At 40.9% G+C, this 12,551-nt stretch overlaps 1 protein-coding gene across 2 annotated transcripts in view; it reads right to left on the bottom strand.

The window, feature by feature from the left end:
• Dnah3 (dynein axonemal heavy chain 3) overlaps positions 1 to 12,551 on the bottom strand; it is a 216,447-nt gene that overhangs the window by 31,129 nt on the left and 172,767 nt on the right. The window contains exons 53-55 of one of the 2 annotated variants that reach the window (XM_070004375.1): positions 11,647 to 11,872; positions 7,827 to 8,071; positions 5,083 to 5,199 (exon numbers count right to left, since the gene is read on the bottom strand). In XM_070004375.1, the coding sequence (XP_069860476.1) occupies positions 5,083 to 5,199; positions 7,827 to 8,071; positions 11,647 to 11,872 (588 nt within the window). Of the gene's footprint in view, positions 1 to 5,082; positions 5,200 to 7,826; positions 8,072 to 11,646; positions 12,103 to 12,551 lie in introns of those variants that run through there. The other variant, XM_070004374.1, reaches the window with a different exon arrangement.

Genomic DNA, 12,551 nt, shown 5'->3' with positions numbered 1-12,551 from the left:
TGCCATTCAAAGACAAGCATGCAGGAAAGTAATTTATCTCTGATAAATTACTAAAAATGCTGGAAGTGGAGCTGTGGTTCAAGTGGTAGCGTGCTAGCATTGAGTACAAAAGCTAAAGGACAACAGCTAGGTCCTCAGTTCAAATCCCAGGACCAGCACCTAAAACAAAAGGTGGCCTTTGGAGTTTCAATTCTGCCACTTAAGAACAGTTTCTCATTTGTCAGAACACAGAGATCATTGCAGTACCCAGTGTACAAGGTTAACTGAAATGATACTTACCGAGCACTTAGCATGATTTTTGTCCTACAGAACATTTGATTCACTACAAATATTACAAATACATACATTTTATTAAAAATGAGATTATCCTATAATATGCACTATGATGACAGAATTTTTTTAGGTCCAAGACCAGAAATTGAACTCAGTACCCACTACTTTTGCTTACTGGCTAGCACTCTATCAAGTGAGCCATGCCTCCAATTCCAGATGACAACTTCAACTGTCTTCAAACTTGTGATTTTCTACCCTCAGCCTCCAAATGTTGGGATTGCAGGTAGATACCACCATGCCCAGCTTTTACAATCTGGATTTCTAAGTTCAGATCTCTACATAAAGAATTAAAGTAAATCTAGGGATGGGACATCAGTGTAATTCACCAACACATGATTTTTTAGGTGGTCCAGATTCTATAGCAGGTGTGGGCCACCTGCTATTTGGTAATTGGGAACAACATACTAGTTCTGTAAGGAGGAAGGTGTGTGTGTATGTGTGTGTACATATAGACACACTAGAGTACCCTAAAAGGTAAACTCATTCTCAAGTTATTCCATTTTCGGAAAGGCAGTTCTACAGACAGGAAAAATAAGCCAAAAAAAGTTGGGGAGCAAGAAGCCTGAGGTTCTTTGGGTCCTGACTTGGATGGTGTCAGTATCTAAGAGGGGAGTCCTAGGGGGGTTGTAAAAGGAGAGTTAAGAGACTTAGAGGAAGCTCATCCTGAGAAATATGAGACCTACAGGAGCAGCTTCATCCTGAGTCAGCTTATCTGCATCTCTGCATCTCTCTCCAGAGTCTCCAAGCCTTTAGCACAGCTGAGAACATTGTTTTAGAGGTAAGGAGGTTTGTGACAGCATTTAAACTATAGTATTAAAGAGAATGGCCCTTCCTGCCACACCCAAGTCAATGTGGTAGTGCTATAGGACATCTAGAATCAAGGTACCAGGTCACACCCCTCCTCCTCCTCATTTCTTCCAATAGGAGATACCTTGACCAGCTCCAGGGTTTAGGCTTATGGAGGAAAGTTTTCTTATTTATCTTTTGGGGGTTTGAACTCAGCCTGAGCTGTCCTTTAGCTTTTTCACTTAAGTGGCACTTTCAACTTTTTGGTATTTAATTGGAGTTAAGAGTCTCATGGACTTTTTTCTGCCTAGGCGGCTTCAAACCAGAATTTTCAGGTCTCAGCCCCCTGAGTAGCTGGGATTGCAGGCATGAACCTAGAAGCTGTGAGTCAGTTGTTAGCTTTTTCACTAACAACTGATACTCTACTACTTGAACCACACCTTCCAGTCCAGCATTTTGCTAATTAACTGGAGATCTCAAGTGTCTCTTGGACTTTTCTATCTGAATCTTGAGCCTCATATCTCAGCTTTCTGAGTAGCTAGCACCTGGCTAGTTCATTTCTGTATAGCTATATACAGGTTTGCTTTTTGTAGCAAAAGCACAAGTTTCTAGAGGGACCAGGATATATTTTAGATTTTTTTCTAAGTTCTCTGTTGTCCTTATTACAGGGCTGGGTACTAGACAAAGAATGATTTTGGACATCTGATTTCATAACTTGGCTGTAAATGAGATCTGTTTCTTAGGTTAGTATTGGGAGAGAATGCTAATGGTCACTTATATCTAGTTTATTCAATCTTCCAGGCCACAGAAAGGTTACCCTCCTCTGGACCTCTTGGAATAGGGAAGGACCAAGTAACACATTCTTGCATAATTAATTGCTGGTACAATAGCCTCCAGTATTATCCCTTTACAGTGACCACCCAAGTTAAGATTGTAGTAATAAAAGTTGGTGAGGTCTTTCCTGTGTGCCTGATTGATTCATGTTTTCTTTTAACTTTTTTTTTTTTTTTTTGGTCTTTTCTCTTTTGACATTGCACTTGCTAGGCAAGTGCTTTGCCACTGAGCTATATCCCAGCCCTTGAATGATTCTCATAGTGAGAAGAGACCCCTGTTTCTTCTCACTGGACATGTTGATTTAACAAGAAATGAACCATTGAAATCTTTCATCCTTGAGATTTGGAGATTACCACCTCAGGCTACATAGCCTATTCCTTTCTGACACAGTTTAGTAGGTACTATATTTCAAGATGGCTGGCACAGATGAGGAAGGTTGTTGGACCCGAAAGCTATCCTCTACACAGGACAACTCTGTACTTTTTTTTTTGTCAGTCGTAGGGCTGGAACTTTGGGCCTAGGTGCTGTCCCTCAGCTCTTCAGTTGAAGGCTAGGGCTCTACCACTTGAGCCACAGCACCACTTCCAGTTTTCTGGTGGTTAATTGGAGATAAGAGTCTCACAGACTTTCCTGCCCAGGCTGGCTTTGAACCACAATCTTCAGATCTCAGCCGCTTGAGCAGCTAAGATTACAGGTGTGGGCCACCGGTGCCCTGCTACCTCTGTACTTCTTCTATGATATATAGAGAAGCTTAGAGCTGCGCATTGGTAGCTCATGCCTATAATCCCAGCTAATCAGGAAGTGGAGATCTGAGGACTGTGGTTTGAAGTCAATTCAGGCATAAAAACCCGTAAGACTCTTACTTTCTATTAGCCAACAAAAGATTGGAAGTGGAGCTATGGCTCAGCCATTAGTAAAAAAAAGCTAATGGTCAGTGCTCAGACCCTGACTTCAAGCTCCAATACCAGCACAATAAGTAAACAAACAAACAAACAAACAGAGGAGCCCTGGAAAAGATATCTGCCTGACATGGAATGATGGGAACATGACCACTTCTGTAAAAAATTCTTTTTCACTAGACTAAGATTGAACTTGTGCTGTGTGGTTCACTAAGAGTTTTGTTTTAAGAAACAATGTACTGGGTAAAAGTCAATGTGTTCTTCTACAGATAATATAGGTCTCTCAACCTTGGAACATATTAACATAGCAGATGGAATAGTTCTGTGTTATACAAGTCTCTCCTGTGCATTATAGAATGGTTAGTACATTAGGTCCCAGTGGCTGTAATCCTAACTACTCAGAAGGCTGAGATCTGAGGATCAAAGTTTTAAGCCAGCTTAGGTAGAAAAGTCTATTAGATTCTTTTTTTTTCAGTATTAGATTTTGTTTTATTGTGAAAATACTGTACAGAGGGGTTACAATTACATGGGCAAGATAATGAGTACATTTCCCATCAAGCATTGCAGCCTCCTCCTTTGTTTCCCCTTCCCATCCCTTCCGAGTCTCCCCCCTATGTATGGTTTTTTTTTTTGTTGTGTTTTTTTGGGTCCGGTCGTGGGGCCTGAACTCTGGGCTTGGGCGCTGTCCCTCAGCTCTTCAGCTCAAGGCTAGCACTCTACCACTTGAGCCACAGCACCACTTCCAGCTTTTTGCTTATGTGGTGCTGAGGAATCGAACCCAGGGCCTCATGCATGCAAGGCAAGTGCTCTACCACTGAGCCACCTTCCCAGCCCTCTATTAGATTCTTAAGTCCAATTAATCAGCAAAAAAAATCAGAAGTAGAGCTGTGGCTCAAGTGGTAGAGCATCATCCTTGGGCAAAAAAGCTAAGGGACAGTGTCCAAGCCCTGAGTTCAAGCCCCATTTCAGGCACCAAAAACAAAACAAAACAACAAAAAGAATATATAGCAACATCTCTGGCCTCTACCCATTAGACTCCAGTAGCACCTCACATATGTATTTGTTATAAAAACTTAAAACATCACTAAACATTACCAAATATTCCATGGGAGTTCAAAACTTCAGAAGAATTAAGAGAAGAAAGGCTGGAAAATACAGTCATTGTAGTCAATGTACATATGTGAAAATGGAACCATATAAGTTAAAGTGATGGGTGGTGTTAGGGGAGATGGAGAGTGATGGAAGGGGTGACATTGATCAAGATACATAGTACTCGGGCTGGGAAGGTGGCTCAGTGGTAGAGCGCTTGCCTTGCATGCCTGAGGCCCTGGGTTCGATTCCTCAGCACCACATAAGCAAAAAGAAAAAAGCTGGAAGTGGCGCTGTGGCTCAAGTGGTAGAGCGCTAGCTTTGAGCTGAAGAGCTGAGGGACAGTGCCCAGGCTCAGAGTTCAGGCCTCACGACTGGACACCCCCTCCCCAATAAAAAGAAAGATACATAGTACTCATTAACTGACTTGTTGAATTGAAGCCCCTTTGTATGACTACTTAAAATTAAAAAAAAAATCAGTAAAATGTTCTCATTGTTCAAAATCACTACTCTAAAGCCTCAGTCTCTTCGGCTTTAAAATGAGTTTACTAACATGGAGTCCATTAGATAGTTTTGAAGAGTCAATGCATCAATTATGTGCATGAAGTGTTTGTTATTTTGGCAATGAGAAAGAATCCTTAATATCTGCACTTGAAGAGGGAATTGTGGGTGATCTTGTAGAAGTCCTGACAGGATTGGCTTTAAACCTTGATCCTTAGATTTCAACCTCCTAAGTAGTTACGATTGCAAGAGTGAGCCACAAGCACCCAGCTTCTAGGGAATATATCTTGACTCTGTTTTTTAATGCTTTGCAACATCCAGCATTAAATATTTGCTGACTGAATGAAGGAGTGATTTTTTTAAAGTGAATAGAGACCAGCTAGGAAGGTGGCTCAGTGGTAGAGTGCTTGCCTCACATGCATGAGGCCCTGGGTTCAATTCCTCAGCACCACATAAATAGAAAAGCTGGAAGTGACGCTGTGGCTCAAGTGGTAGAGCACTAGCCTTGAGCTGAAGAGCTGAGGGACAGTGCTCAGGCCCAAAGTTCAATCCCCATGACCAACCGGAAAAAAAAAAAAAGTGAATAGAGACAGGAGAAAAAGAGCAAAGTAAAAAATAGTACTCTCCATCAAGTATTTACCTGTCAGATAGGTCAGAGCTTCAAATGGCACCTCTTTGTAATCATTGAGAAACATCTGGATCTGTCGCATGCTAATCCTGAGATCCGATTCATTAAATTCATAAGGAATATTCCAACCTGCAAGAAGCAGAGAAGAATTAGAGGCTTTTGTGCTAAGAGCTCTTAATTTTCACTTGAGAGATTGAGCTGATGAAGTTAAGTGCTATTATGGATCAAGAGCCTCTTTCAGCCTTCCAAAGATCCAGCAATGGGGCCAACTATTAGCCCTGACATTTATTGCCAACCTGGGAGCCATTCTGCCTGAGAAAAACATCCATTCTAAAATCAATTTCCTTGTGGGTCCCCCCATTTGTTAAGGAAGATGTTAACATCCTGAGATTTGTGGAATGAGAATTATTTAGCCTGGCTAGAAGACTGTGGTAATGCACAGAGCTCCAAAAATAACAAAGTACAGCCAAAGAGCAGAATCTAGGATGGGGCAACAAAAAAAAGCTGCTTTTGATAATTTCCCTCCTTACATTTGTGGAAAAACTTAAGGCTAGCTTGAAAGAAACTGCCACTTGCATTTCCCTTTGGTGCTGCCCTAGGCCTGGTGTAAGACAGAAGAGTATGGTGGGCCCCTTCGTTTAACAGAGGAGTTTGATTTCCTCCTAAGCAATCACATTGAGATGAAAAATTAAAACTAACAAAATGCATGTGCTTGCACCTCCATGTTTATTGCAGCACTGTTCATAATAGCTAGGATATGGAAACAACCCAGATGCCCCACCACAGATGAATGGATCCAAAAATTGTGGTATCTATACACAATGGAATATTATGCAGCCATTAGAAATGACAAAATATAATGGCATTTGCAGGGAAATGGATGGAGCTAGAAGAAATCATGTTGAGTGAGGTAAGCCAAGAGCAAAGAGACAAACGGTACATGGTCTCCCTGATAAGTGAACGTTAAATCCAAAATGTTAGGTGATATGACAAAATTAACAGGACTTAAGAAACAAAGAACTTCCACTCATCTGGTTGAACCACTACTAAATATCCCCATGCTGCTGATCACGTGTATGGTGTATAACATGTGAACACCGTTATATGTTATAAACTGTGATAGACAATTTACTCCAGGAAAGTTAGAATGAGCTTGTGACTTTAAATGAGCATCATTAATCCACAATACTGGGAAATTGTGTAATCACTTAATCACAATTAAAAAAAAAAAAAAACCTCGGGGAAGTTAGGGAGGGAAGGGATAGTAGGGGGAAAACAATGGAGGGGGTAACAATGCTCAATAGGAAGTGTACTCATTACCTCACTCATGTAACTGTAACCCTCTGTATAGTATCTTTACAATAAAAAATTTATTTACAATAAAAAATTTATATATATATATATATATATATATATATATATAAAACAAAAAAAAGAAAAAAAACCAAAATGCATGTGCTGAAAAACAAGACCCAAAAGGGCAATTGGTTCTGAGCCAAACTGCTGCTTGGGTTGCTGGAAGTCTGGCACTTTGAGGAAAATAAGATACATGAAATGTAGATGTAGAGGGATGGCTCTCCCTTCACCTTGTGGAAGTTTTATGACCTGTGGAACTAATAGGGGATATTGAGAGTATGAAGATAGAAGGAAAAGAAGTAGAGACTCAAAAGGATTCATCAGGGCTGGGATTGTGGCTTAGTGGTAGAGCACTTGCCTTGCATGCATGAAGCCCTGGGTTCAATTCCTCAGTACCACATAAACAGAAAAAGACAGAAGTGGCACTGTGGCTCAACTGGTAGAATGCTAGACTTGAGCAAAAGAAGCTCAGAGACAGTGCCCAGGCCCTGAGTTCAAGCCCCAGGACTGGGGAAAAAAATATTTCATCATGAGGACAATTTTTCTACTTATCTAACCTAAAAGAATTATTAAGAATATCCTGTCACTAAGCCTCTGTACAGCCTTTCAACCTAATCAAAGGCAGCCCATAGGTGAGAGAATCATAATCTAACGCCATTATGACAGGGAAATTGTATTTAACAATTTGATCATTTGTCCTAATGATATTGAACTCATGGCAGATCTATTTCCCAGGTATGTTTCTTTCATTGTTATGCATATGTAAAAAGAGATACCTAAAAATTTTATTTTATTGTGCCTTTTCTGGAGTTCAAACTCAGGGCCTAGGCACTGTTCCTGAGTTTTGTGTTCAAGGCTAGTGGTCTACCACTTGAGCCACAGCTCCACTTCCAGATTTTGGTGGTTAACTGGAGATAAGAGTCTCAGTGACTTTTTTGCTCAGGCTAGCTCTGAACTGCAATCCTCAGATCAGCCTCCTGAATAGCTAGGGTTGCAAGTATTAGCCACCAGTGCCTGGGTTATTAAGAAATTGTAAGCCACTTGGTGACAACTCCTTGAAGAATAGTCATTGTCCCTAAGATAGGAAACACATTGCAAAGTGAAGAGCCTCCAGACTTCACTAGGTAGAGGGCCTCTGAGTTTGGAATATCACTTCTTTCCTTGACTTTGACATTGTCTGGGTTATAGGGTGACCAGATTTAGCAAATAAAAATACACAACAGTGAGTGAAATTTAATATCACATTTAGTATAAGTAAATCCTCAATATTGCATAGAACATGTACTATATTTTCCTGGACACCCCACCTGAGTGGAAATCTGAACACATGCCTGTAAACACACACGCATCTCTGTGATCCTTTTCCTCCCAGGCAACCCATACACATTGCCATGGCTCACCTAGAGGTCCAAAGTTCCTCCTCTCCTGAACAATGGCATGGAAGAAGCAAAGGCCAAACAACAGCTTCTGCCACATCACTGGCTTTGAGCAGCTTTGAAAGAACACCGAATCTGAGATGGGGTCATTGAGATAGGAGCGCAAAAGGTTAGCCCGAAGCCCTTTGGGGGGTTCATTGGTCATTTTGATCCCATTCTGAAGAATGCTGACTGGAAACTTCTCTGATGGATAGCTGGTGAGCCAGAGTCTTGAAGAACAATGCAATAAATTATATTTTAAAACAAAATCAATGAACAATAACAATAGCAACTATTAAATACTATTAGATTCCAACCCATCCTAAATTGTCAATACAAGTCCTTTCATTTCCTTGAATCTTTATAACCACCCTAGAAGGATGGATTCAACTCTCTGCACACTTTACCAGTGGGGAAACAAAGGCAATGGAGAGGTCAGGTTGGTTTATCAAGGACAAACCACTGGTGAACTTGAGATTCTGTTATTCCAAAGCACTGCTCTTAAGCTCCTTCCTGGGGCCTAGTCAGAATTTCTTAACATTGTTAAGAGTAACTGGAGTGAGTAAAGCATGATTTCTACTCTCCAGATCCTCACAGCCTTCTTGGTAGGGGAAAAAAATAGGGGCCAAGCAAGCAGTAAGCGTTAAATCAGACACAAAAGTCCTATTTATTTGTCACAGGGAAGCAGAAATAATGGGTGATGGAGTCCAAGGGAGAAAAGATCCTAATGTATTGGAGGAAGCCTGGAAAACATCAGAGATTAATAGGGACAGATGATGGTCAAGAGAGAAATCTAGCTCATCAACTTAATCATTTTCCTTCTTTCTTTTTTTCCTTTCTTTATTTCCTTTCTTTAGTTTCTTTCTTTCTTTCTTTCTTTCTTTCTTTCTTTCTTTCTTTCTTTCTTTCTTTCTTTCTTTCTTTCTTTTCTTTCTTCCTGGTGTGTGTGTGTGTGTGTGTGTGTGTGTGTGTGTGTGTGTGTGTGTGTGTGTGTGTGTGCACCAGTGCTGGGACTTGAACTCAGGTACTAGGCCTTGTTCCTTAATTTTGTTGCTCAAGTCTGGCGCTCTATCATTTGAGCCACAGCTCCACTACTGGCTTCTTTTTGATGTTTAATTGGAGATAATATTCTCACAGAAGTTTCTACTTGGGCTGGCTTTGAACCAAAATCCTCAGAGCTCAGCCTCCTGAGTAGCTAGGATTACAGGTGTGAGACACCAGAGCCTAGTTTATCACCTATTTTTTTTCATAAATAATTTTATTGGAACATGGCTGTTCCTTCCTATCTTGCCTATGGCTGCTCTCACCACTCAACTCAGAGTTCAGTATTTGCAACAAAAACAACATGAGTGTATTAGGACCATGTACTATTAGGACCATTTGAAGATAGAATAAGTTGACACCTATTAAATATGAAATGTATTTAAAATGGGCCATGAGTGTAGGCATGATGGCACATGTCTGTAATCCCAGCTATTAGGGAGCCTGAGGAAGAAGGATTGCAGGTTCAAGGCCAGTGTGCTCAACTCACTGAGATCCTGTCTCAAAATAAACTATTACAAAAGGGGCTGTGGATATATCTAAGTGGTAAAGCTCATGTCTAGCATGCATAAGGTTCTAAGTCTAATATCTAGTACCAAAAGCTATATAAACTGGACTTTGAGAATATGGATAGGTTCTTTCTGTCTTCCTCTTTCTTTCTTCCTCTCTTTCTTTCTTTTAGGTGCCAGTACGGGGGCTTAAACTCAGGGCCCAGGCACTCTCCCTGAGGTTTTTTTTTTTCCTTTTTCAAGGCTAGTGCTCTATCAGTGCTCCATCACTTGAGCCACAAATCTACTACTTCTGGCTTTTTGGCGGTTAATTGAAGATAAGAATTCCAAGGACTTTCTTACGCAGGCTGATTTCAATCCTTGATCCTCAGATCTGTCTCCAGAGTAGTTATCAGGTGTGAGCCACTGGAGCCTAGCCAGTTACATTTTTAAAATGTAACAAAATTAGATGGTGTGTGATGCATATGTTTAGAAAAATAAAAGTCTACAAAAATTTCTACCTACAGCCAGGTGCTGGTGGCTCCCATCTGTAATCCTAGCTTCTCAGGAAGCTGAGCTCTAAGGATCGCAGTTCAAAGCCAGCCCGGGCAGGAAAGTCAGTGAGACTCTTTTTTTTTTTAAATTTAATTTTATTTTATTTGTGAACATACTGTACAGAGGGGTTACAATTACATGGGCAGGATAATGCGTACATTTCTTACCAAGTGAGACTCTTATCTCCAATTAACTACCAGAAAATTGGAAGTGGTGTTGTGGCTCAAAGTGGTATTGCACTAGCCTTGAGCTGAAGAGCTAAGGGACAGCACCCAGGCCCAGAGTTCAAGCCCAATGACCACCAAAATAATCAATCAATCAATAAAAAATTTCTACCTAAAGGTTAATAGTTTGACATACTATATTCTAGGCTTTTTATTAATTTATTAATGACATATACACTATGTCATCCTATTTTTTGTTGCTTGTTAAGATAGCAGAGATTTTCAACAGGTGGTTCTTATTCACTAATCCACCTTATTGGCTGGTGTAGAATAAGATAATTCCTAACATTTAAGTTAAAAGACCCAAAGTAGCCCAAGGAATACAGGATGAGGAATAAATGCTTCCTAGATACCACTATTGACATGTAATTTTCCTTCTAGACATGTCTGCTGTCACTTCCCCTAACAACTTGCTTCCTTTCTTTTTTTCTTTCTCTTTCTTCCCTTCCTTCCTTCCTTTCCTTTTTCTTACCTCTTACCTTCTCCCTCCCTCCCTCCCTCCTTTCCTCCCTCCTCCTTCCCTCCCTCCCTCCCTTCCTGCCTGCCTGCCTGCCTGCCTTCCTGCCTGCCTGCCTGCCTGCCTTTTTTTCCTGAACTTTAAAAGATTTTACAGGTGGCTACAATTTAACATGTCCATCTAAGTGTCCAGGACTTCTTGACCAATCACCCTTTCTTCCCTCATACCAACTGTTTCCTCCTCTAGACTCACATCCCATTTGCACCTTTCTTTATCACATGTGTACATGGAGTATACATGTGACTGTATTTGTCCCTGGTTCCCTTTTCCATTCATTCACTCTCCTCTCACTAGCTCCCCTCTCCCCCAATTACAATCTCATTTCATTTTGTTAAACTGTTAACTGTTTGAAAGATTTACTCCATAGAGTTTCAGTCCTGCTTATACTATATTGGGTATATAAAAATATGACTAACAGCTTACAGCAAACATCTCAGAGTCACAGGTTAACTTCACGGTATTCACTCATTGCTTTGAAAAATGCTGTTCCTAGCCTGATGCCAGAGTGGTTATTGCCTATAATCCTAGTCATTCAGGAAGCTAAGATCTGAAGATTGTGGTTCAAAGCTAGCCAAGGCAGGAAAATCTGTAGGACTCGTATCTCTAACTACCAAAAAGCCAAAAGTGGAAGTGTGGCTCAAGTGGTAGAGTGCTATCCTTGAGCAAAAAAGCTCAGGGACAGTGTCCAGACCCTGAGTTCAAGCTCTAGGTTGCTCCTTTCTGTTGGAATATACCTATACCTATCCAAGGTAGTTATCAGACATCCACACCTTCCCTTTCTACTTCCTTTTCTGGCCCCGTCCTTTTTGTTCATTATGACCCAAGGTCAACATTATTCATCTATAACATGTTTTTTGCTCATCTAAAACTTGTTAGTGGCAGGACTGTGTCTTGCGATCCTTATATTCCCAAACACCAACATATTATCTGCTGCTTGAAGCTAGGTACAAGAGACAGATGGGCAGTGGGAAGTCTCTCACCTGAATCTGGTGTTGGTGTTCTCAGGGGTAATCACCTCCTCACAGATCTTCTCCAGGGCAGGCATCCAGCTAGTAGCCAGATGGCAATTCTGTAAGACTACCCAGGTCCCATCTTTGATGGCAGAGTCGATCATTTTGGCAGCAATCGGACCTTGGCCTTGGCCAAGGGAGATGGTCTGTGTTTTGGAACCTCCCATGTTAAGGTCATCTGCAAACTTCAGCAGGCCTGAGATCAGGATGAGAATGGTTAGCATAGACCTCATCAGCAGAATAACGCTAGAGGAGATACATTAAAATTTGGATTCAGAAAGAAACTTATTGGCTTCTGTTTTCTTTCTTTTTTAAAATAAACGTCTCTCTGAAAAAGCTGCAGAGATTGGGCATAATGGCAGACTAAGTTGCAGGTCTGTGTTTTGGAACCTCCCATGTTAAGGTCATCTGCAAACTTCAGCAGGCCTGAGATCAGGACGAGAATGGTTAGCATAGACCTCATCAGCAGAATAACGCAAGAGGAGATACATTAAAATTTGGATTCAGAAAGAAACTTATTGGCTTCTGTTTTCTTTCTTTTTTAAAATAAACGTCTCTCTGAAAAAGCTGCAGAGATTGGGCATAATGGCAGACTAAGTTGCAGTCAACTCTCCTCTCGTGGGAAGTACACAGATTTTCCTCCCCCTTCCTTTCGTCCCTCCCTTCCCTTTTCCTTCCTTCTTTTTTTTTTTCTTTTTGAGATAGAGTCTCACTACGTAGCCTACGCTGTCATCCTTCGTGGATACAGTATCCTAAATGCTTGGATTATATGTGTGTGCCAAAACTAGCTCTGAGCTCACACATGGCTTTTTTGCTCAAAACTGGGAAAGCCACATTTCTACCTCTGTTTTTTTTTTTGTTTCTGTTTGTTTTGG

Source organism: Dipodomys merriami, unplaced genomic scaffold (genome assembly GCF_024711535.1).
Source record: "Dipodomys merriami isolate MVZ:Mamm:240054 unplaced genomic scaffold, mDipMer1.0.p SCAF_62, whole genome shotgun sequence".
NCBI classification, from domain to species: domain Eukaryota; kingdom Metazoa; phylum Chordata; class Mammalia; order Rodentia; family Heteromyidae; genus Dipodomys; species Dipodomys merriami.
The sequence above is the reverse complement of the archived record's forward strand: the minus strand, read 5'-3'. Positions and strand labels throughout refer to the sequence as shown.